Source organism: Argentina silus (genome assembly GCF_951799395.1).
Source record: "Argentina silus genome assembly, chromosome: 9".
Lineage (NCBI taxonomy): Eukaryota > Metazoa > Chordata > Actinopteri > Argentiniformes > Argentinidae > Argentina > Argentina silus.
Genome location: NC_139663.1, coordinates 19,787,905 through 19,813,750, shown reverse-complemented (window position 1 = coordinate 19,813,750; position 25,846 = coordinate 19,787,905). Strand labels below are relative to the sequence as shown.

The window sequence follows — 25,846 nt, the reverse complement described above, 5'->3', positions numbered from 1 at the left end:
TTAATAATAATAATAATAAAAATAATAATAATAATGATGATACGAATAACAATAATGATAATGGAAATAATAATGTTGGTCGGAATAATAGTATTAATTTTATTTTTGTTTTTAAAATGACTTTTATTTGTATGTTGTTTGTTCCATGTATACACTTGTTCCTCCCCCCCCCCCCCCCATCCTGTTTTCAGTTGAAATTTGTTTGTGCCTTTTTTTATATTGCTAAGCCTCACTCAAGTCTATCCCTCTCACTCATGCTGTTCTCTCCTCCTGGACCTCATCCTAGTTTCATTTAAAAGTGCAGAAATAGAAGGAAAAAAAAAAAAAAAGAAAGAAAAAGTTCTTAAAGGAAAAAAAACCTTTTTCTACTTGTGCCTTTCTGTGTTGTCGCCTCTTGTCATCCTCCTTCAACCTGTGCCTCAGTTTGTGTCTCCATGTCCGTCTGTCTGCCATTCAGTTCAGTGCCTGTCCCTTTCTCTTTCCCCTCCTTCCTCTTGTCACTTATACCCTTTTTTCACACTCAGTTTGTCCTTTGCTCAGAGCCATGTATTTGTCTTTTACGCACCTTCCCCGAATCTCCCTGTTCATCCTTTTCTCATTTTGAAATCTATTTGTGCCTTTCTCTCTATCTGTCTGTCTCTCTTTCTCTCTCTCTTTGCTGGGACCGTGTGTGGAGGGTGGGCAGTGTTGTCCACCCTGTGTGGTTAGAGTTTCAGGTACTACATTGAATTTAATGATGATAATGATAATATGATATAATATAATTATACTGAAACATTATGGCCTCCTTTGTCCTTCCTTATGATTCATTGTGTGGTTTTCGTCATTGAATACAAAGGGAAGAAGAAAATGAATGTTACAATAATATTGCCAGTGCTTGAGCAAGGGCAAAGGGTTATCCGTTGGATGCCAACCTCCATAAACCCCATTGAAGTAGTAGTAGTATGTGGTTAGGGTGCAGAGTAGTGACTAGGTTAGTAAACGCCCCCGGCCATCCTGTCTCTGATCCCGGCCAGTCAGACACGCGTGGACGGAACATTCTGTTGTGCAAAACCGGCGGATTTGTTAAAGCACGCTTTTAGGAGTTGATTGAAGTTGCTAATGACATGCAATCGGAGTAAACCACATGCAAGATTCGATCTACAAAGAGAGAAAAGGAAGAACGACGAAGAACTAACTAAAGTTTTAGCCACAGAAGACGGTTACAAGAAATACTGATTGCGCTTGCTAGCTAACCGGCTTCGCAGCTAGCGGTAGTGGAGGTGCACTCGCCAGATTTAGCGAGTGGAGGTGATGTCTTTTCGCCGACACAGCGTGAGTTGTATCAAAGTGCTACTATAGGTCACTGTGTAATTTACCAGCTAACTATTTTCTGCAGTTTCGACGTATGCCTCGTTTGTTACTGCAAACCGGGAATTCATTAATTGCATGGATTAGGCAAAATGTGCGGTAGCCTAGCTAGCTATCGCTTGCTTAGCTATTTGTTGTTACCGGTAATCAACCGTTGAGCTAAATTAAAACAAGATCAGCTAATTCAGGATACATCTATTGCCTAGTTGATATGTGTTTGGCTCTTGTCGCAACAGCAGCAACCCGGTTCCAGCGGACGGAAAACTTCAAATGGAACCGGCATAGGTTGTGCACCATCTACCAACAGAGCCATGCCTGGAAGGTAGGCATATGCATCGGCGCGGTCGTTAAGAAAGTCCGGGGATTAGCCATATTACGAGAGGCCTACCGGTCAATACGGGGATTGCAGTGGGCGTGTTCCCCCATTCTAAACTTGAACATGTAATGGATTGGCCGGTCTGGAATTTAAGCCAATTAAAACGAAGCGCTGGATGTTGGCACACGGCTAGCGATGCTAAATGTGCTGGGCGGCCAATGAGCTCCGCGATGGTGCCAAGGCAACGTTCGTTTGATTGATACATGTCCGAACCAATGGGGTGGATGATCGATTTGATTGAAGGCGAATACATCCATTCAGGTTCCCGGTAGGGCTCAGAGGGGGAGGGAGACGGCGATTATCTGTATTTTTGTTGTTGTTTATCGAAGCTTTCTGCTGAAGAATCGTGTATTATTTGGCCTGTCAAGTCGTGCGATTTTACACAGAATCAACACGATTGCGGAATAACAGGGATGCACATGACTAAAAAGTATGAATCCGAGAGTGCGATCGTTAATTATAGTTTTGTTCAGGGTCGTTTATTAGAAACTGTCATATGATAATGCATGTTTGTCATGGACTTGTAGCTAACAACGTTAGCAAATCAGCTACAACGTAGGCTAGCTAGCGACCTTAGCGTGTGGTTTTGTTATCCAGGCAGCTCATATATCCTGTGTTATGACATGTTGAGTAAGATGATGGCGATTTTCGTCCGTTACTATGTTGTATGCAGGGAGACAAGTCGTTGTCAGCAGTGTTTTTCTCAGCTAGTTGTCTATGTGGCTCTAGCTTGTTAGCTACATCACGTTAGCTAAAACGCATTAGCCCCTAGCTCGGTTTAGCCTGCCGTGATAATCCAACCATATGATTTCTCCCGACAAACAAGACATAACGTAGTTAGATCAAGGTAGCGGTTTCACATATCACCACCAGCACATCATTGCCGTCACACTTCTTCAACACACGTTCGTTTTATCGAACGCTGTCCTGCTGTCCTCAGTGCGGTGTGTGTAGCTATGGGCGTTGGGTGTAGTCTGATAGAATAGCTTATTAGCTTTTGTGGCGTGATGCATGAACGTTTTATCCGTTTGGCACACACGTATAAGTGTCTAATGTTCTCTCCTCTCTTAGGACAAGAAACACAATGAAGCCGCCGTCTCAGTCCTCTCCAGTAAGTGATATGTAGGCCTATATCTAGCCAGCAAGTGTGGGGAAATGCTCCTCAACAACATGAATAGCTTGCTAGTATAATTTGCCACCACACTTCCATACTAATCGAATTTTAATTTAATTAGTCACTGATGTACAGTACCAGTCAAAAGTTTGGACACACCTTGCCAAGAGTGCCCCAAGCTGTCATCAAAGCAAAAGGTGGCTACTTTGAAGAATCTAAAATATAAAACATATTCTGGTTTGTTTAACACTTTTTTGTTTACTACATAATTCCATATGTGTTCCTTCATAGTTTTGATGTCTTCAATATTAATCTACAGTGTAGAAAATAATTTAAAAAAAATAATTTAAAAAACCATTGAATGAGAAGATGTGTCCAAACCTTTGACTGGTACTATATGTTCAAAGGGTATTTATGTTCAAAGGGTATTTATGTTCAAAGGGTATTTATGTCTCAGGTTTTCGAGGGTGTCTACAACAACGCCCGGATGCTGCACTTCCTCACAGCCGTAGTGGTAAGACCTCACTGTCAGACCTGGTCAACCTCATTGGGCCTTACAAAAAAAAAGTAAAAACACATATTAGCACTGTTTAGGTAATTAATGCAACACATGCACACACTCTCAGACAAAAAAACACAATTGCTAATGAGCGCTATTTAGGTTGTTGTGTCATGTAGGCGACTAACACGGGCCGAACGTTACAGTACTTCTCGCTCGCCTCACACACACGTTCTTCTCCCTTAGGGCTCAACCTGTGACGTGCGAGTGAAGAATGGCAACGCTTATGAAGGCATCTTCAAGACACTGAGCTCACGGGTAAAGCATCGCTGTCACGCAGCAGCTTCTTCCCCAAGCACGGTCAATGTCAAACATGAATGTTTACTATGTGTTAACTGACAAACATTGATCTCCAGGACCACCTCTCCACTGAACTTATTTAGAGGACCGGTTAATGCACATTCATACTACTTGATCGAATTTAATGCAGACTACTCCTTGCTTATCAGAAGACTCTCTAGTATGTTACTGTGGACTGCTCTGTGGTTGACTTGTACTTCTGCTTGGGTTCCAGTGTGAGCTGGCTGTGGATGCAGTCCACAAGCGGAGCGAGGGGGATGGAGATGGAGGGGGAGGGGGAGGGGGAGAAGGGGGAGGGGGAGGCTCTTCCTCCCTGCCCAGGATCGAGGAGATCACAGACACCATGATCTTCAGTCCCACCGACCTGGTTACCATGACCTGCCGAGACGTGGACCTCAACTATGCCATTAGAGGTAGTCTGTGTGTGTCTGTGTGTGTGTGTGTGTGTGTTGAGAAGAAAGTGAAATGTTTTTGTCTTATAATTGTAACCCCGCTTGTGTTTGCGTGTGTTTAGACGCGTTCACGGACACAGCGATCAGCTCGTTGCGGGTGAACGGGGAGCACAGGGAGAAGGTGCTGCAGAGGTGGGATGGAGGAGACAGCAACGGAGAGAGCTACGATCTGGAGAATGACGCGGTGAGACACACACACACACACACACACACACACACCCATCCATCAGTGGACGCTCCTCAGAGCAAAGGATCAGAGAATGAAAGCAGAAGTTACAGCTAGCACTGTAGTGCACAAAGTATTGAGCACTAGTGAGTAGTAGTAGAGTAGTAGTAGTAGTAGTAGTAGTAGCAGCTCGAAGAGAGACAGAACAAGTCCCATTTTTCCCTTCTGGAACGAATGTTCTCCCAATGAGGAAGTGAATCTACCACTAGAGTTGGCTTTTAAAAGCTAACCTAGTCTGCTAGGAAGGTCTTTTAAAAGAGAACCTAGTTTACTATGAAGGTCTTTTAAAAGCGAACTAGTTTGCTATGAAGGTCTTTTAAAAGCTAACCTAGTTTACTATGAAGGTCTTTTAAAAGCGAACTAGTTTACTATGAAGGTCTTTTAAAAGCGAACTAGTTTACTATGAAGGTCTTTTAAAAGCTAACCTAGTTTACTATGAAGGTCTTTTAAAAGCTAACCTAGTTTACTATGAAGGTCTTTTAAAAGCTAACCTAGTTTACTATGAAGGTCTTTTAAAAGCTAACCTAGTTTACTATGAAGGTCTTGAGGTCTCGAATGCACCTCAGGAAAGCATCACAATTAGTAAATTGCTCTGCAATCAAACCTGCCAAACCTTCTAAAACTGACGCAAGTGCACACATACCCTGACCGTTCCCTGCTCTCTCTCTCTCTCTCTCTCTCTCTCTCTCTCTCTCTCTCTCTCTCTCTCACTCTCTCTCACTCTCTCTCAGTCTAACGGTTGGGACGCCAGCGAGATGTTCAAGTACAACGAGGAGACCTACGGAGTCAAGTCGACCTATGACTCCAGCCTCTCTATGTACACGTGAGTCATCCCCACGACACGGGTCATGAACCACGCTGTCTGTCTGTCTGTCTGTGAAACATCAACTAGAGGGATATAGAGCAGTGACAGTTGTATCTCTTTCCCTCCCTCAGAGTTCCTCTGGAGAAGGGCAGTCACGAGGGCTTCCGTCAGCGGGAGGCGCGGGCGGCCCGTCTAGCCAACGAGATCGAGGGCAGTCCCCAGTATCGCCACCGGGTGTCGCTGGAGAACGAGGAGGGCAAGAGCGAGGAGGACAAGTACAGTGCTGTGGTCCGAGAGAGGGAGGACAGGGGAAGTCCTGGGTGCAGGTTAGTGTACACACACACACACTTGTATCCACACACACACACACGTATCCACACACACACACCCACCCAGGTTGCATTGTTCAGTTGCTAGGTTGTTTCAAACGTTGTGCCTGAATTTCTTGGGTCAAATAGGATAGTGCATTCATACCTACACGTTTTTATCAATCTCTCTCTTTTTCTATCAGGGAGGGCAAATACATTCCGTTGCCCCAGAGGGCCCGTGAGATGGGCATGCCCCCGGGCGGCATGAGGGGAGGACCCTCCGCTCCTCTACCCAATCGAACTGGAGCACCCAACTCCTCGAGACCCGCCCCCCCAAGCTCCTCCTCCCCCAGGCCCTCCTCTGACAGGAGCAGCCCACTGTCTGTCAGAGGAGCCTACTCTCCCCACCAATCCCAGAGCAGCCCTCCTGCCAGTAGCCCTCCCTCTTCCAATCACCCGCTACCTCACTCCATGTCTCACCCGCAGGCTCTTGTCGACGCCACGCGCTCCTCAGTCAACGGAGGTAAGGCCTGTGGACGCCTGTCACATGATGTCAGTGACAGAATAAATTGAGTGCATCTCCAGGTGTAAGCCTTAGTCTTTGCATTTTATAATTTCACAGACCACTTTTCATTAGTTTCCTCAAATACGTTTGCAGCTATAATGCATTATTAATACACTGCCTTATTGTTGGTAGTACAAGCTATCGTGAAGAGTGTTTGTGTGGAAACATCTCGTCAAGTGTAGAGTCTAGCATGTGCTTTGCTGAAGTGAGCTGCTTTTCCAGAGTAGGAATTTTGCTATTCTCAACATTCTAACAATATTTAATCAAGGGATTTTGCTGTTCTCAACATTCTAATGATATTAAATCAAGGGATTTTGCTTGACACCGCAGTTATAAATACTGACATCCTGATATAAATGAACTGGTTCAGGTAATGGTTGTTAGGCGAGCTAGCTTGATTAGCATTTTGATCATGATGCCCTTGGCGATGTTTGGACACAAAATTTGATTGATCCAATGACCAGAAATGACTGTACCGGGGTGGAAAAATGTGGCCTCAAATCATTGGTGCAAATTTCCTGTTTCTAAAAAGCACCTGTGTTGGCTTGATGTTCGACCCTGAGCCTCTACCCTCTGGGTACTGGTGGTGGTGTGAAAGGGTTGGAGAAGTCCAAGTGATTGGTAAATGGCTCCACCTTGCCCGCTCAGGCTAGTTGACATGTCTGCCATATCTATTACCTAACGCTCTAAGCCAGAGGGGAGTGCACCAAGTCATCCCCAGCAGCTCTGGGCCGATCAGTGACTGTAAAAAGAATGGACGCGTTGACGTCTGATGTCACCCGATTCACTTCAAGATTAGTCGTTTTTGTCGTAGGGATGGGTTACCAAGACGACAAACACACCGCCTCAGCCAGCAACCGATGCCGGCAACAGAGAAATCCAGACGCAGCACGTTATTCAGCTGATAAAACAGTACTTTGGTAGAACCAAGGCTAAAGCACAGCAGTCATTTATTCCCATTCTGTGCAAATACTTTTTAGCTTTTCAAAATATACAGAGCGCGCTTATTACAATATGGCCAAAATATCTCATGTTATTTAATCATAACCAGCAGTTTTATTATCAATCCCGTCTAGCCTACTATCTGATTTTATTCTCGACAGGCCCTAATCATAAGAGAATAGGAGTTAGGCAACGTGAGGAACATGAGTACTGCATTCGAAGTTGACTCAAATGGTAATGATTAGAGAAATTAATTAACACTGTTTGATCTAAAGCATATACACAAGATTTTTTTGGGACATGCTACGTTGACGTTGTGGCCAATTTAGCTGCATGTTAAGCAAACGATGCTTTCGCCATATAGCGGCTTCTGTCGCTGCCGGCCAGTTCCACATGGGCTATAGCCCACACAGTAAACCCATGCACATGCAAGGCTGACCGTCTACAATGACATCACCATATCTAATCAGTTACCAATGAGGTGAAATCAACTGGAAGTTTATGCATATCTGCTCGGCCATTGAATTCAAATGACACTCATTTTATGGCTTAAGCTTAAGCCTTGGAAGATCTACCCATCCTGACAGTCACCTTGAGGAACCGTGTTGGCCAGTAAAGTCGAGAACTAACCGCCATCTAGCTGCGGTAGTCGACAACAAATGGTGAGGGGAATTTTGGCGAAATTTCCGTCGCTGCTCAACCCTGTTCTTTGAGCAGCTGTCACTCTGCTGACTGTCTTGCTCCCGCAGCTCCACTCACACTGCTCCGCGGTACCTGGAGGAGATGATTCTGCACCTGTGCTCTCGCCTCTTTTGGACTTGTGAATGCACTTTTCAAGTTGTGTGTGTGTGTGTGTGTGTGTGTGTTAAAGGATGTTCACTGTATACTCCTCCGTGTTTCAGTGTCATCCAGAACATCCCCCAAATCCCAGAGACCCGTTCAGGCCAACAGAACTCTACGTACCCCAAACTCCCAATCCACACCTGCAGGTAAACACAAATGCATGTGCACACAGCCTCATAGGCACATGAACACATTAATGTTATTGACATGTCACATCCCCATCCTTCACTCCACCTCTCCCTCCCCCTGTTTTTTCTCTTTCCCCTCTCAGTCTCTCGCTCTCCCAAACCAGACGCCCCCCCCCAGGACCCCCCTGCCTATCTGGACACCTCAGTCACCGCGGCAACCCCCAAGCCCACTGGCCCCACCCCTCTGTTCCCTGTTGATGGTGAGAGCTCATTATGATGATGATGATGATGATGATGATGATGACAACAACCAATGACCACCACACTATATTCCTCCGTCCCAATTCTCTGGCCTTTTCCCTGAAGAGTTTGCACCATATATTTTATTCTGCTATCTCAACTGCCTTATCCATCTTTTCTCTCTCTCTCTCTCTACCTCTCTCTCTCTCTCTCTCTCTCTCTCTCAGTGAATGAGATCCTCAGTGCAGCAGCTAATGAGAGGACAGAGGGCCCAGGCAGCCCACAAGAGGGCAAGAGCAGCAAAGGTAGTTCCCTCTCCATCCTTCCTCCCTCACCACTCATCTGGTCACTGTGCGTCTTTCTGTCAATGATTGGTAATGAATAATAGTCAATTATTTAAAATAAATAGCCCAGCTTATGTAAGAATATACTACAATATACTACATAATACAATAGTACTACACTAGAAGATGGGCAAATTGTGGCCATGAAGGGATGCACATGGTCAGCAACAATACTCAAATAGGCTGTGGCACTCAAGCGATGACTTGATTGGTATTAACGGGCCCAAAGTGTGCCAAGAAAACATTCCCCACACCATTACACCACCTCCACCATGAGAAGGTGTTCAGGTGTTCCTAATAAAGTGCCCAGTGAGTGTATATCAATCTGTGTCTTTGGTGGTAATGTTTTGAAGTGCTGTGCGTAGTCATTAAGTGTGAAAGCCACACATCTTGCAAACTTTCTAATTGTGGAATGTGAAAGGCTATCCGGCCGTAATCTGTGTGTGTGTGTGTGTGTGTGTGTGTGTGTGTGTGTGTGTGTGTGTGTGTGTGTGTGTGTGTGTGTGTGTGTCTTATTAATGTGTTTTATTTCTCTTCTCTCTCAGCACCCTCTGTCCAGCAGAGGTCACAGCTGGAGGAGCTTCGGAAATTTGGCAAAGAGTTCAGGGTAAGTGTGTGTATCTGTGCTAGGTGTAACTCCCGCTCACACACACATCATTCAGATGTTCTTACTGTTTCTCTCTTGCTTTCATCCTCTCTCTCTCTCTCTCTCTCTCTCTCTCTCTCTCTGGTAGCTTCAGCCCAGCTCCTCCCCTTCCACTGGCCCCGCCTCAGAATCCTCCCAGTCCATTCCCGCCCAGCCCTCCCCAGTCGACTCCGCCCCCACCACCGAGCCTAAACCCGCCCCTGCCCAGAATCCCTCACAAGACCCCCAAGCTGCAGAGGGGGCAGCCTCCATCCCAACCGCCAACACTCCTACACCCACCCTGGCTCCCACCACTGCCACCCAGTCTGCTGGCACAGACAGGCAATCACCGGGGATGCCCCAGCCAGCGAGGACCCCCAGCGGCGAGGACCCCCGCCAGGAGGGCAGTGAGAGAGGGGAGGGGGTGACTGAGTAAGTACAGCCAAAGCCCCGGGAAATGAGGGGACTGCATTTCAATGTTATGTCACTTGCCTTGTCAATTGTCCTTCTGGATCTGAATGGATTTGGTATGAAGGTACGGTGGCTTAAAGTGAGATATGGGATAGCGGCAGTGTGGGGGGACATGCAGCGTTCGGCCTGTAGGGGGAGCTACAGGACCGTGGCCAGGGTTGTGTCGGCGAGGCTTCGTTGCACACCTACTGAAAAAGCAGAGGCACACACCTCTTAAGCACTAGTCAACGAGGCTTTATTTGCAACAGGTGTGCAACGAAGCCTCGCCGACACAACCCTGGCCACGGTCCTGTAGCTCCCTCTACAGGCCGAACGCTGCATGTCCCCCCACAGGCAGGTTTTCCGAATGGCATCCAGCCTTGGCTGTAGTGGTTGGAGGCCTGTCTTCAGGCCTTGTGTTTGTACTTATGGCTGAGTGAGTGCACTGATTGCATTAACTGACTGATGGATGATGGATGGATGGATGGATGGATGAGTGTGTTCAGAGAAGAGGTAGAACACTCATCCCTCACTTTTTTTTCTCTCCCGCTGTTTTTTTGTTTTGTAGTCAAGTGAAGAAGTCAACACTGAACCCCAATGCCAAAGAGTTCAACCCCATTAAAGGACCCATGACCCTGGTGAGTCTGTGCTACTGTAGACACACAGGGCTCCAGTTAGCTTCTGCTAGCCCACGGGTAGACACACACACACAGGGCTCCAGTTAGCTTCTGCTAGCCCACGGGTAGACACACACACACAGGGCTCCAGTTAGCTTCTGCTAGCCCACGGGTAGACACACACACACAGGGCTCCAGTTAGCTTCTGCTAGCCCACGGGTAGACACACACACAGGGCTCCAGTTAGCTTCTGCTGACCCACGGGTAGACACACACACAGGGCTCCAGTTAGCTTCTGCTAGCCCACGGGTAGACACACACACAGGGCTCCAGTTAGCTTCTGCTGACCCACGGGTAGACACACACACAGGGCTCCAGTTAGCTTCTGCTGACCCACGGGTAGACACACACACACAGGGTTCCAGTTAGCTTCTGCTAACCCACGGGTAGACACACACACAGGGCTCCAGTTAGCTTCTGCAGACCCACGGGTAGACACACACACAGGGCTCCAGTTAGCTTCTGCATGTTGGCCTTCTTTGATTTACTTGCCTGATTGTGGATGTGTCTGTTGTACTCATTCTAATTCTACGTCCGTCTGTCCATCCACCCTGTAGCAGAAGCCCTCCTCTGCCCCCACTCCTCCACGGCCCACCCCTCCCAGCCCGTCTGTGGTGCTCCAGCCTCCCCCAGGCCAGGGGGCCATCTACAGCACCCCCTACCTGTCCTACGTCTCCCCCATCCAGATCCAGGGACACTCCGTACAGGTACAATTGTGTGTGTGTGTGTGTGTGTGTGTGTGTGTGTGTGTGTGTGTGTGTGTGTGTGCATGAGGGCTGCACTGATTAGTCGACGTAATCAATGGCATCGAATTGCATAATTATGAAAGTGCTCCATTCATGACGGTGTATGCCTGTGTGACTAGTGAAGTTGTCCTATAAAATGAGAGCTGCCCCCCCCAGCAATCTAGCTTGTCCGGAGGCTTCATACTCTGAATAGTAAACAGTAGCCATGTGATCAAGATTCATCCTACGTGCATCCTAAGTAATCTGTAATCTGCGTTTTTTCAACGCTAGTCGAAAGTGCAGCACCTCCAACTGATCGTCAATTTGATTCTTTCAGCATTTAGCTGGGCATGGAAATTAAAATAAACAACTAAAAAATCTTGATAAACGCTTTGTCATATCAAAAAAATGCAGTTGAGTGAATAAATGTTGTGGCTTCTTTTTCTTTTAGGCCCCCCAGATGTATCAGTACACCATGTCTGCTGTCAGCCAGGGGAAGTATCCCAGACCTAAAGGTATGTGCACAACACACACACACACACACACACACACACACCACCATGAGATAACTGTGAGGGTTCGTTGCCGTACTTAAAGAGATGCTCCACTGTGTTTGCGTGTCGTAGTTGTTTTCCATGAGGGTTTCATGTAGTCAGTCATCTCAGATGGCTTTAGGTGCACATGTCGCTTATTCAGATACGGCCTTTAGTCAGTTTTGTCCATTGACTCTGTAACAACAATCTAAAACAGATCCAAACATTCAAATCAAGGATATATTACTACAATATTGCTCCTGAATAATGTGTCTACATTACTTTTTAACAAGTCGTCGTTGTCGCCCCCCCCCCCCGCCCCCCCCCCCCCCCCCCAGGCTCAGTAATAGGCCAGCGCCAGGACCACCACAGCGCGTCCGCGCCCCCGATGCTTCAGGCAGCGACCTCTGCGGCAGGGCCTCCTCTGGTGGCCTCCCCGTACCCCCAGTCCTACCTGCAGTACAGCCAGGTCATCCAGGCCATGCCCCACTACCCCGGACAGGTACCACGCTAGCTCCTCCCCTCGCTGGGCGCGCTCTGGAACGGAGCGTTCAGAGTGTGCACGTTTTTTTTTCTGGAAACTTCACTCAAGTGTGTTCAGAGCCGTTTGGTGTAGATAATAGGCGATGTTGGGCAACGCCAGACTGGCATCGTCTTTGGAATGTTCTCATACGGCCTCTCTCTCTCTCTCTCTCTCTCCCCCTCTCTCTCTCTCTCCCTCCCTCTCTCTCTCCCTCCCCCCCCCGTCCCTCCTCTCTGGTGACGGTAGCCCATGTACACGATGCTGCAGGGCGGGGCGCGGATGCTGACGTCGGGGGGTCACCCCCAGGCCATGGGTCCTCCTGGCCCCCAGTACCCCAACCAGGGGGAGGGACCCCCGGGACCCCAGCAGGCCATGTATGGTAAGCAGGAGGATCTCGAGTGAACCACAACCGCCACAACATCATCAAAACAAACTTTATTTTCGCCACTTTTAGTCGAGGTAGTGTCGAGTAGTGGTGTGAACATGTACACTCGTACCTGGACTCATCAAAGATGAGGAACCATCCCTACTGGAAAATCATTGTTTTATTTATTTTTGTATTATAATTTTTTTATACACAGGCTTCGTCTAAGCCTTATGTGGCAGTGCTTTGACCTGGTAGATGAGGGGAAACGTAAAATGCAAGCGTTATTTCTTTTCTCTTCAGCTGTGAGAGCCGGAGAGGGGAGGGGCTTGTACACTCACTCTCACATGCGCACACAGCACTACACCCCCCCCCCCTTTTAATCTCACATTCACATACAGTTTACATGCATTTAGTTGACTGCATTTCCAGTGGATTTTTCTCAAGTCATGAAATGGAAGTTTTATTCATGTCCTGAATTGAGTGAGTTTAAATGAACTCAACCCTAACCCAATCCACAGTCGTAGGCTTGTTTTGAGCAGGCGTGATGTGTTGTCTTTGACTGTATCTCGTACAGGCTCTCCTCATTCTTTAGCCTCTGCAGGCTAACCCTGTGTGAGTGCGTTGTCGGCAGTCATTTGTTTCATTGCTCTTTTTCCTCTTTCCTTCCCTCTCAGCCCCTCAGTCGTTCTCCCACCACTCTGGGGCCATGCACCACCCCCAGCCCTCCAGCACCCCCACGGGGAGCCAGCCCCCCCCGCAGCACACGGCTCCCAGCCCAGGACACGCTCAGGTACGCCCGCTCTGCCCTCTGAAGGTGTCCCAGACACCTGTCGGGTATAGGGTTCCACATCCATATACCAGCAGCATTGAAGTGTTCTGGTTCTGTGTGGTATGATCCTGATGTCCCCTCTCCTCCTATCTCTCCAGTCGGGCCAGGGGGGACCCCAGCCTCAGACCATGTACCACGCTGGACCCCTGTCTGCGCCCACTCCCCCTAACATGCCTCCCGGCCACAGCTCCCCCCAGGCCTCCTACCCCATGCAGGGCTACAGCCTGCCCACCCACCAGCCCATGCCCCATGCCTATCCCTCTCTGGGGCAGCTGACCCAGGTAAGACCCCCTGGTGCTGTGTCAATGTTACTGGAACCAGCCCCTAAATATACGTCACGTGAAGTGAAACCACCATTTTGACCTTTCCTCAGGCTCATGTTGCAGGAGGCATGTCCGGCCCCCACCACTCCGGGGGTCACGGCCCGCCCCCTGTGATGCTGCACTACGCGGCCCCACCCCCCCAGCAAGGCCCAGGCTCCGCCCAACAGCACGGCCCTCCCCCCCAGCAGGGGGCGCACCAACACTACTACATCGGACATCCCCAGGGTGAGTACGCTCAACACACTGACATACTTTTAATACACGTGATATTGTATGTATGTTATTTGTGATGTACCTTTTAATTGTGACTGTATCTGAATAAAGAGTGATATGACTCAAGTCTTACTTATTTACTTACTACTACTGCAATGTCTTACTTTCTACCCTGGATGTCATCATCAGTCATCGATAAAGCAGCCAGTTAAACAGGGCATGGAAAACCAGGGTCTCTGAGTCAAAGTATTCACAGAAATGATGTTTTCCAGCTGTACAGGTGCAGGCTCACCCCACCCAGCAACTGTCCTTCCACCCCCCTGGAAACTGACCCCCCCACTCCTAACCCCAGAGGACCACAGATGGAACAAGAGATGGAGGAGGGGAGCCAAGGAGGGGTGGTGGGGGGGTCCAGGGGCCTGACCCTCCATCCCCCGCCAACCTAGAGTCTTCGCCACGGATCCGCACATCACCGTATCTGACCACCTTCTGAAACTTCCGCCTATACTCCCCTCTTCCCTCACCAACAAAACAAGCAACTAACGTTTTTGTTTTTTTTACCCAGTTCTTTTAGTAGAGAAAGCGAGAAAGACCAAGTCTTAATTGAGGCTCCCATTCTCTGTGGATGGAGAAAAAGGATTTCTTTTGTTTTTATCAGCAAGAAAAGACAGAATCACTCACTTGTTACAGTTTAAGTTGAGAGGATTGACAGAGATGAGATGTATCCCTGAGGGGAGAGATGACCCTCCACTGGAGACCACCAGAGAGACACTACAGAGAGTGATAGAAGTTTGTCCTATCATAATGATACTTCCTCCCTTTTAACTCCCTATCTCCCTCTCCTTTTGCAGGTGAAACTATTAATAAATAAATAATGAAACCATTAAAATACAAAAAAAAATGGAAAAAGAATAAAAAATAAAGTTTTAAACTCAACCTCAAGAAATGTCTTCGGAAAGTTTATGAGTGCAAAGGAGTTATTGTGCAGAAATACTGTTTTGTTTTTATTTCATATTTTATTAAGTGTACGACAAACATGAATCTGTTCATCTAACTTCTAGAGGTTTGCCAATGTGAGCACTAGCTATAGAGATTGGTTGGTTCTCATGTTTTGTATTTGCATTAGGGCGAGGCATCTCAGTCCTTGCTCCTTTTGTTGGAGTGAAAAGTGTTGGGGCAGGTCTTAAAACAAACAGCTCATGGCAAGTTCAATTAAAAAAGGTACAAGATAAAAGATACAGGAGGTACACCAACCAGAGTAGGGGACAGCCCCTTCAACATGGACTCTGTGCTGACAACATCAAAGGCCTCCCCCGACCTGGAAGTACACAGCTCCCTCTCCAGCCATGTGTCGACTCACATGTTGCCAACCCTTTATACTCACAACACTGTAACCCGGAAGTATTTACGTCTCTTTTAAACCGTGTTCATGGAAAGATGGCAATCTACACAAATTACAAGTAATCTGTTGCTAGCGCAAAATGCACTTTTACACACAGGTGATTCATAAACTGTCAATTTATTCTATAACAAAAGCAACTTAACTAGAATGCATCACATTAAAACATCACATACAAACATTTATAAATACAGCAAAGGAGTATATTCAAATGAATAAAATAATTCTCAGGGTTCGTCAGCAAATCCATTCATTCAAAAAGTGCTATATCCCAAGTCCCTCCCAGATTATGTTCAGTAACTATGATAATAAACAGGCAAAAGAATGCTCTAATTGGTTCTCTTTCACATGTTTAATTTCAGGGGCGGTTTCCCAGTCACCGATTAAGCCTATCCATACACTAAATTGCTCTTTTAACCTACTAAAATTGCTTTTCTCAGACATGGTTCAACTCTAGAAGCATCTACTAGTGATCATTTAGAGCAGTGGTTCCCAAACCTTTAACAGTCATGTAGCCCCTGTCGGTTATTTTGTAGCCTAATTGATATTCTATGAACATTATCCCTTACATATTAGACATTGTGATAACATTATTCTGTTGGATAGGGTGCATGCATTTATTTTTGGTACTGAGACTGCAGTCGGCTATTCAACAGGAATGTTTGGGAAGGTAAATCACAGATTTATTTCGCGTACCCCCTAGATCGATCCACGTTTGACAATAGTGGATTTAGAGGACTTTTAATTGATAGTATGCATAGCCAGAAATGCTGTTTGCAAGAACCTAAACATTTTGTTCAAAATGATGCAGGAGTTTTAAGCGGGCCATATGTGGGACTGGTGTGCATCAAATATTTGGCAACAAAGACCACCTTCCAGAGCATCACAAATTAAACAATGACTGTCTCTGTTATGGAGCTCAACGTTAATGACATGTTAAACACTTGGCTGATCACCGGCAGTGCGTGGACCGCTGTGTGTTTGCAATGTTTGTGGTTGTTGTCATTACTATTACAGTTATTGAACAAAGTATGGAGAGGCCTTAAACGCTTTGAGCATTATCAGTTGCCCAAAGTGTTTTATGACATATCACAAGCAAAAAAACAAACAAAAAAAACGCTCAAACACAGTTTTTAAATTGTACGCAGCATAAGGTTGCACTTTAACTGTGTAGCAGAACACCTATGTGGATGACCTTCCCCTTGCTGTGATCCTCTCCCTGATGTCACAGTCTCTGGTGTCATGTGAAGGGCTGGAGGTCACATATCTGAAAGGAAGGGAGATGGAGAATAAGGTGTAGTGTAACACAGCTAGAAAGACGCTCCCGACTTCTGTCCCTCAGAAACTACATGACACAGCTGTCCCTCTGTGTCCACCCTCAGACTGCAGAGTTGGGTCTTACCTTGGGTTGGGTCTTACCTTGGGTTGGGTCTTACCTTGGGTTTTGGGGCGTTGACATAGGGGCTCCCATCCTCGTCACTGTCATCACTCTCTCCGTTCTCAATGGGCCTCGTAGGAGACACACCTGGAAGACGTTCCAAGGTAAATGTTGTCTCATGTAATCAACATGTATGCAATAGTTCCCATGTATTGCAATAGTACACAAGGCAGCAATGTAGCTGTTACACTCCACAGTTGTTGTGAAATAGGTCACCTGGGGAATCCCGAGGAGTCCTGATCTGACTTGGATTATGTTTAGGGTCCACGTTCTCATAGTTCTCAGCATCAGAGTTGTCTGTGACCACACACTCTAATGAAAGCAAATATGGAAGGAGGAAAACAGTAACACAGGTTTATTAAAGGGATGTAAACCGTTGGTGCCAGCAGATAAATACAAACCGTGCATAACTGTATCTCCTGGCCCAAACAGTACTTTCAAGGTAAGGAAGTCATCAAACTAATCTTGTCATTTGGGAGAACTATTGCTTTTATTGGGGTGAAATCTGATACATCTGTGTATGCTGGTGTGCATTCTGCCTGAAAGTACTCAATGGTAAACTTCTGTCATTGGTAAATAAAACAGCCTTGCATTTTAAGTCAATCAATATTATGTCAATATTCAGAAGTCAGCTGGTAAGTCTTTACATAGATATAATCTGTGGGAAAGGTGTTGTTAATGTTACTTACCCAGTTTAACATTTTCATATTTGGGCTCTGCGAAATAATTAAATAGATTAGAATAGAAAAATGACTGTCTTTGGTATGCTATTGTTGAAGGTGTTCTATGGCCTCGGTCAGCTTCTAATAACATCAGATGGGTACATACAATGATCTAATGGTCCCTCATTAGTCACTTCCACTTCACTGTACCTGAGCTCAGTGTGGAGGCAATACTCTGGTTGGATTGACGGAGAATTTCAGCCACCGGTTCAGATGGCAACACTATTCTGTAAGTGGAGAATATTATTATTATATTATTTGAAGCATTTGAGTGCCATGGTATCAGTTCTGTTAAGTTAATTTCAGCTTCTACAAATGTCTCTTGAAAAAACATTGTGGTACATAAGAAGGCTAGCATTGCTTTTTACCAGGTTAGAGTTGGATGAAACAATCTTTTCTGGTGTAAAAATGCTATGAACATATCTACTTTCACCAGCTTACTAGGCCTTCTATGAAACTAGCTTTTTACGAGGACTTTTTTTCATTTAGGCTGTTAAGAAGTTCTATCTGAACCGGTTGTTTTAATCAGTTTCTTTATCTTTCAAAATGACGCCCTCTTCCTCTGTATCTAAAAATCAGCCCCTTTGGCTCCATAGCAACAACATCAAATGCATTTGCGGTGGCTTGCAAATTACACCTCCAGTGTATTTGGAATGTTGGGTTTTTTTAGGTCACGGTGTGGGCAGAACGAAAGCTGTGGAACAGTTGGGACTGTGGAAATGCATGCAGCGTCACCTTGAGGATAAACTTAGAATTACTTGTTAATGACTTGATCAATCATTTTTATTGTAAGTATGACTGTTACTGTTCGATTTCTAGAATTCACAGCAAGGCTAGAATATGTCTTAATGTTGTTACTGTTGTGGGGCTTTGGTCTTGTTCAATAGTGATCCTTACAGATACTTAATAGATACTTACAGATAGCCTCCTCCTTCCTCTTCCTCCTCGTCCCCTGGGTTTACGTACTCAGCTGTAGAGCAGAGACATGAGAACAGCCGTCACACGTTAATCAAGAGCATTTAGCCTGTTACGTGCATTCAGACCTTCTGACATCAGAGACATACGCCCCATCACTTTCACTGAGGTACCAATCAGAGGAAGGTAGCCATGCTCAATCGAACATAACTCCAAAAACATATTAAGGACTCAGACATTTTTCAAAGATCAAGCTGCAGCTGCATACCACAACATGAGACATTGGAGCTATTGAACATGGGTAGTGGGCTATACATTACCTTCTCCAGGAGTGTCATAACTTGCATTACTCTCTGCAAGAAAACATAGTATATTAAAAAAGGGAGCTAAATGTAATGGTGATGGTGGTAACTTTTTGATATTATTACCGATTTCTTTTTAAAGTTTTACATATAATAGATAAAGAGAGAGAGAGAGAGAGAGAAAATGTGAAAGGGGGTGAAGTTTAATAAGAAACAGTTTAAGAAACAGAAGGAATAGAAGAACAAAGTAACAGAAAATAGAGTAAGAGAGAACAGTTGGAAAAAGCAGCGCTATTTAAAGGGATAGTTCACTCCAGTCTATTTAAAGGGATAGTTCACTCCAGTCTATTTAAAGGGATAGTTCACTCCAGTCTATTTAAAGGGATAGTTCACTCCAGTCGACACACCAAGACACTTTTTACCTCCATCCCGATTATTTAGCAACTCCTGCAGACACATTTTCCAATATAATGAAAGTGGATGGGCTCCACTTTGTGGCCACAAAGGGCACACAACGTGACCGCTTCTATTATACTGGGACATGTGTCTGCTAAATAACTGAGACTTATTGACTGGAGGGAAGGTAGGTGGTTAATCACAGCAATTAGATTTCAGAGTGAATTAAGGAAGTGTGTAGAGGAGAAATCGATGGCAATACAAAAAACTAATGAGAGTAACAAACAAGAAAAAGGAGAGGCATCGCACCGTTTTCAGTTGGGCTGAAAGAGTGGTGCCGACGAATCTGTTCATTCTGTTGTGACCTGTAAAATAAACCAACAGCACCTCATATCATTCTGACGGCTATGAGTCATTGTCTTTGTAGGACCCTCTTTCACTGTGTGTGTGTGTGTGTGTGTGTGTGTGGGGGGGGGTGTGTATGTGTGTGTGTGTGAGTGTGTGTGTGTGTGGTAGTAGACACTCACATGGGTGAAAGATGGTTAGAGGGAGTGACCCAGCTTGTGGCAGCAGGAGGTTGGTCTGAGGATGAAGATACATCATTATCATCATCATCACTAAAATGTCTACGCCTACATTATGGGTACTCCATTTCACAGCCACGTCGTAGAGGAGGTGTGTGTGGTAGGGGTAGAAGTGCGCGTGATAACACTGAAGTGCATGGGTAAACAAGGAACCTAAGAACTGAACAAGCTAATAGGTTTCAGACAGGTTGTTGTATATGATCAAAGCAACAGAAACAGAAAAATAGGCAGTGGTCATGTTTGCTGCTGACAACTGCGAAGCGACACAGGTGGATTTTTTAAAATGTTATGGCTTCAGCTATGAAGATTTTGGGACACTGACCACTAATGTAGATATTGAGGGGAGGTTCAAGATGGAATATAACCCAATGGAAATTACGCCCACCCCAAGCGGCCCTAGACCACTTTTGAGCAATTGTTGTTAATCCAGACTTTCAGGCGAGGGTCTGGTGATTTGATGAGCTAGCCTGGTCCAGTGAGTAACCTCACCTGAGACCTCCAAAGCTCTAGGAACTCAGCAGGCGCTAACATTGTTCTCTTTGTAGCCAGTAAACATTATGAGTAGTGTAAGAAGTAAACATTACAATCAACATTTACACTACATGACATTCATACTCACATGACGGGACCAATCGAAATCCAGAAGTCCTGAATGGGGAAAAAACAGAGGACTAAAGGGAAGATTCTAACTTCCTTTCACATGCAAGGTTGATATATCATCATCATCAATGCACATTCCACAGACACCTCAGGTTATCTCTAGGTTAACTACTGTGTTCAGATAGAAAGACAATCATCTCAGGTTATCTCTAGGTTAACTACTGTGTTCAGATAGAAAGACAGTCATCTCAGGTTATCTCTAGGTTAACTACTGTGTTCAGATAGAAAGACAGTCATCTCAGGTTATCTCTAGGTTAACTACTGTGTTCAGATAGAAAGCGATTTTATCTTGAGACATCGCTGCGTCGCCACTAGGAGGTGTTCCTTCCGGACAACACAATCTGGGTGTTAGCCAATCCAGCTAGCTAGTGTGGCATTCTCTCCACTGGTTAGTACGTGACCGCGAAAATTTGCTTAAAATAGAGCTGATTCATACTGTATTCTAATTGCATTGACCAAATGGTCAAATCACTCAGATCTTTGGATGATACGTCACATGGCAAAATCATGTAACGGTTTTGGTTATTTTGGTCACAAAATACAAAATACAAAAGAAAAGTACTCTCTTGGACAAGAGATCCGAATAAACACTTTTAGCACTATCTGGTGGCCGATTGTTGTAATTACACCATCTCTGAACAATGGTGGAAATCACAAGTCTGTAAACACAGAAATTCTGCTCTTCTGAAAGAGCACGTGGTCAAAAGGCTGAGTTTCTGAAATTCAATTTGATGAAAAATGCTCATAAGATGTCTAAAGATGCCAGAGTGAATGTTCTAAGAAAAACATTAATTTCTTGGCAAAGGTATAATCAATTGAAATGTAAATGTTGCATATATGCAACATCGGGCATTAAGAAATGTATTCACACTTTCATGCTTTGCATAGGCTTTCATTCAAAAGCTGAATGAAAACTTACATTCAGAGTCTGGATCTCTTTATCACACATAGTGCCCTGCATAAGTAATGGGACAGTAAAGCATGTTTTCTTCTTTTGGCTCTATATACTCCAAAAGTCGACCATTTTCAACAGGAAAAGTTGGGTTTTCTCTTCAGTTCCTCTTTAACATAATGCACATCTGTACCAAATTCTACAAAAGCAGTTTACAACTTACGGTGTGTAGTCCTCTGAACTGTAGCGTTGTTGTATAATTGAATCTGAGGGGAAATTTAAAAAAAAGTTTGTGAGTACAATTTGATGTTCTTGACATTAACAGGAAATTAGATGACTTTAGGGATGTTTCAGAGTTTCCTAAACAAGACGTTTTACTTGCTCGCGATTCTGTCAACGCAGTGCAACATGATAGCCGTGCACAAAAAGGCTGCTGAGTGACATGTCTTGCTTTATGGTCACTAGTTCTGCCAGTAGTCACCCCACTATTTTTGTGGAGATCGGGGTGATCAGAGTCAGGCTGGGGGATGTTAAATCATACTGGACTGTTTTTACTGTATATAATGTCTCAGATGGCTATTTTATTTTATTTTATTTTTATTCTATTTTCTATTGTCACTTCATTTTGTTGTTGTTGTTTGTGATGTGAGCTGCTGTAACGCCTTAATTTCCCCTCGGGATCAATAAAGTACCTATCTATCGATCTCTATCTATCTATATCATATCGAAAAGTCAACCTCATACATTCTTGCTGCTTATTTAACTGTTTCAGGTGGGGATGGTGATCGAAGCAATCGGTGATATTAAGACCATGTTTTCTGTGGAGTGGTAATTTACTTCGGATGATCATATCAAGTGGATAATCACTGTACACATCATGGCTGAAGAACAATGCTGAAGAACAACGTCATGGCTGAAGAACAACGCACACTGCTAGAAGAAGGAAAAATTACTTATTTTTTTCTGTACAAGGAGAGAAACTTGTACAGGGGGGTAGTGGGGATGAAGAGGTCAAAACTGTTGTGGATTGTGACGCAAGACAAACTTGCCGAAACCAGGGATCGAACCAGGGACCTTTAGATCTTCAGTCTAACGCTCTCCCAACTGAGCTATTTCGGCCTATTTTGCTTAAAATAACTGAAGGATTAGTAAAGTAAATAGATCTGTAAAAACTGGATAGGGTGCAGACAGAATGGACAGGCCTACTGATAGTCTTATTCACACCGTCTGTCCACCTCTTCTAGGGCAGTGTGAATGAAGCAGAAGAGAAAGGGACAGAAGGCCAGTGTGCAGTAGTGGGCAAGAGTCTTACTAGGCTGGTGGTGTCGTCTGCAGTTCACACACAGGGCAGCCAACAGGACCATGGGCAGGAGGACTGCCCCAGCAAACAGTAACTGAAACACCATGTCCATCACTGCCAGAAGAACACACATTATTACAGTTAGATTTCACCGTCTACAGTGCTGTTTAAGTACAACTACAGCACAATGTACATGGTATTTACCATTTCCATAGACATTTCTGTTCTGGGGCTTTGGAACATGATAAATGTCAGTTACTATAGGGTACCAAATGGTTTTGGGAATATATCACAAAATTTGTTGTAACGTCACATTTTCCTTACAAATGTTCCTTGATTCTCTATCTCACACAATCTCTCTCTCACTCTCGAGCTCTCTAAGGCCAGGAAACGGATTTCCTGTATTGTCAAGTAAACTCCCTGCTTCACACAGTACACATACTGGGCAGAAATATGAACCCCTGCAGTTTTTTTTTTTTGTTGCATTGATGCCTGAAATTGAAACGCAATTATTGTTAACTTTTTCCAAATTAATTCAGACAACAATCTCCACACTGAAATGAAAGTGATTTTTTATTTTTTTTTAGAAATGTTTGTAAACAAATAACAAATAAAAACTGGATAGGTGAGCGTTGTGTTGAATACGTATGTGAACCCGAGTCAGGACAAAGCTATTTTAACAATTACAGCTTGAAGACTTTTCAGATAAGTCTCTACCAACAGTGCACACCAGACTAGGCAATATTCACCCATTTGAATGGTGAATTGGCCAAGCTCTACCACATATGATGGGGATTGTTGATGGACAGTCATCTGAAATGGGAAATGTAAATGGTAAACTCACAGACATTAATTCTCTGTGTTAAGCCATTCCAGTGTAGCTTTGGACGTGTGGTTGTGTATTTTTCCAACTGAAGGGTGAATTTCTAACCCAGTGGTAAGGTTTCCCTCTCAGTGGTTAGCAGGTTCACCCCCCTTAGACTTTGTCTCTGCTTTGCTGTATCCATTTTCCTCTTGATCCTGAACTCCTCAGTCTTTTAAAGTCACTATTGGCCTCATGGTGGTTTTCATTATTCTCTGGCTGTTTACTTGGAGGGAGGGCCTGATCTAGTATCCACATGTTAATGATAGACAGGAACCTTTGAGAGATATTAATGTTCATCAATAAACAATGTGAACCACGTTTTCTGCAGATGGGAGTCCATCCAACTATTGTGTAACTTGTTAGGGTCATTTGAGCGCTTTGCACTAATTTTGGTTTGCCATTGCTAAGGTTTGTACACACACTTATTACACACACTTACTCACACAGGACATTTAGATTTTTCATTTTTAACTACTTCTATACATTTTCTATAATTTGTGTTTCACTTTGAATGTGTGGAATACATTGTGTAGATCAGTTTAAAAAATTTATTATTCAACATGTATTGAATAATAAATATTAGTAGTATCGATAGTATTGAATGTGAAAACTGTGTAGGGGTTCATATACTTTTTTTCGGCACTGTACAATATAATCAAGCATAACATACAGTGGCAGCACAAGGTTACACTCCAATCAAAATGAAACTGAAATCAACCTCCCTACACGAATACAGAGTAGAACAACCTACCCCAAAGAAAGACAAAAAGACACACCGTCACCAAAACGGTTTGCTATAGGAGACACTTTTAATCTCCATTTCGTATCATCACCCTCCTCCCAGCCTGTTGGTAGTGAGTTGAACTCTAAAGTGCCAATCCATGTGTGGCATGGCAGCCATTTTGTGCCATGGCAGTTCTCATGGAGACTCATCTAGATTTGGACCAGCAGTGCACGCACCTACACATCCAGACGGTGGCCTGGCCTTGGACAATATCAATATCCTCATTGGTGCTTAGTGGAAGGACAGAGAACTGTTAAGCGAAGGCAAGTGATGATGGTGGCTGGTGGCCCAAAAAACTAGACACAAGACAACTGATTTGGTTGGTGGTTTTAGTGTTATAGAACACCGCCACGTGTGACCGTAACTTAAAACCAAGCCAGAGAGGTGTGAGTATGTGTGTGGGTGTGTGTGAAAGAGAGGTGGACAACTGACAATAGTGGTCAGGCCAAATACAGTTCAGTGGTATGGTGCTGCTGATCATGAGGTCTTTGTCAAACCTGGTTAAGCACCAACAAGTCAGTGAATCAGTTCAGCAGAGGGAGGTTACAGACTTACCAACGGTGTGTAGAGTCCTCACCGATGGAGAGGGTCACTGAAGATGTAGCAGCCGTTCAATGAGAGTCGTTCTGAGTCGAGTTGGTGTCCACTCCCACCTCCAGAACAGCAGACAGTTAGAGCCTGAGAGCTGCCATTTCTCACGCCTATACCCCACGTTTGTCTCGAGCCTCCCTCTCCAACCAGATCCAACTCTGTAACACACACTATTTTTTTTTGTCCACTCTCTGTTCTCTTCTCTTTAATTATATTCAACACTGCAACTCGACCTAGATGCCTTCCTTGATGCACCTTTCTGTCTGTGCGACCTGTTCTGTCTACTCCTCCCTCCCTTCCTCCTTTGCTCTAGTCACAAACCTTTGCTCTAGTCTCCTACTCACTCCTCTTTTACCGCCCCCAATGCGCCTTTTTTCAATCATTCTCACCAAGATGTTTCAGTTCACCTCCCCCCAACCAAACCTCTGATCTTACTGCCTTCCTTGCAGTCTCTCAAACCGGACCAATTGGCACCTACGTCCTCTGACCTGTCTCTCCTCATCTTTAAAGAGTGCCACAACAAATAAAATTAATGGATTTTCATGATTCAGAAGATATGTTGGAGTTGTCATGCTGTAGTTGGAACAGCCTATTAAAAACCAGGTGGCTTTATTGTTCTATTGGCACACAAGTGTCATTAGAGGTGAAATTAAGAAGCAAAAATGTTTAGGGTACAGACAGGCATATATTAGAAAACCATGACTCAGAACAGATGACTCAAACTCAACAGATGTGTTTTCTCTAACAGTTTGCATTCTACATCTTCATCGGCCCACTCAAAAATAATCATTTCCCGATAACAATCTTAAAGGGGAAGTTTCTGCCGCAGGGGTCCTCTACCTAAAGGACCACCATCATCAATGTCAGTTCCCACCCGCGCATGATGTCTGGCAGGGTGCAAAGGTGTTAGGGTGAGCCACATCGTTCCATGTCTGGTGTTAACGCTAACAGACTGAGATGGGGCCTAGAAGAGCAAAGGTCAGAAAAGAAACGTACAGATTTGTGTGAAAACACATGCACTTGTTCTCACAGCAGCGTAAGTTTGCATATTGTGTGAAGGGTTGCAGCAGCGGCCTGCTTTATCTCTCGTTCTCCCACCTACAAACAGGAAACCACACCAACGGAAGGAAGCCAGAAGCTCCTCTGCCTCCATGAAAGAGAAGAAACAGACAACGCAAACA

The 25,846-nt window shown here is 44.9% G+C and overlaps 2 protein-coding genes across 4 annotated transcripts; one reads left to right on the top strand and one right to left on the bottom strand.

Annotated features, from left to right (window-relative positions):
• Positions 1-1,016: 1,016 nt before the first annotated feature.
• Positions 1,017-14,752, top strand: atxn2l (ataxin 2-like). Of its 2 annotated transcripts, XM_083676952.1 has the most exons (24): positions 1,017-1,314; positions 1,587-1,672; positions 2,798-2,837; positions 3,298-3,354; positions 3,586-3,657; positions 3,914-4,112; positions 4,214-4,335; positions 5,109-5,200; positions 5,314-5,508; positions 5,694-6,013; positions 7,900-7,986; positions 8,112-8,228; positions 8,436-8,513; positions 9,098-9,159; positions 9,287-9,609; positions 10,196-10,265; positions 10,862-11,011; positions 11,481-11,544; positions 11,901-12,064; positions 12,332-12,464; positions 13,127-13,242; positions 13,380-13,562; positions 13,655-13,829; positions 14,090-14,752. In XM_083676952.1, exons 1-24 carry the CDS (start codon positions 1,294-1,296, stop codon positions 14,146-14,148), a joined length of 2,985 nt encoding a protein of 994 aa, XP_083533078.1. In that variant the 5' UTR covers positions 1,017-1,293; the 3' UTR covers positions 14,149-14,752. The 2 variants fall into 2 exon arrangements, with proteins under 2 accessions (XP_083533078.1, XP_083533079.1); XM_083676953.1 differs by lacking the exons at positions 1,017-1,314; positions 1,587-1,672 and adding an exon at positions 2,055-2,156.
• Positions 14,753-15,317: 565 nt separating this feature from the next.
• On the bottom strand, positions 15,318-24,939 carry LOC310809614 (uncharacterized protein). Of its 2 annotated transcripts, none has more exons than XM_083676969.1 (13): positions 24,630-24,939; positions 22,438-22,539; positions 21,349-21,391; positions 20,193-20,221; positions 19,517-19,571; positions 19,299-19,354; positions 18,612-18,644; positions 18,295-18,346; positions 17,527-17,603; positions 17,344-17,370; positions 16,871-16,966; positions 16,653-16,741; positions 15,318-16,483 (listed from the first exon to the last, which is right to left on the bottom strand). In XM_083676969.1, the coding sequence occupies exons 2-13, from the start codon at positions 22,535-22,537 to the stop codon at positions 16,457-16,459; spliced, it is 684 nt and encodes a 227-aa protein (XP_083533095.1). In that variant the 5' UTR covers positions 22,538-22,539; positions 24,630-24,939; the 3' UTR covers positions 15,318-16,456. The 2 variants fall into 2 exon arrangements, with proteins under 2 accessions (XP_083533095.1, XP_083533094.1); XM_083676968.1 differs by lacking the exon at positions 24,630-24,939 and adding an exon at positions 23,175-23,231.
• Positions 24,940-25,846: the final 907 nt, after the last annotated feature.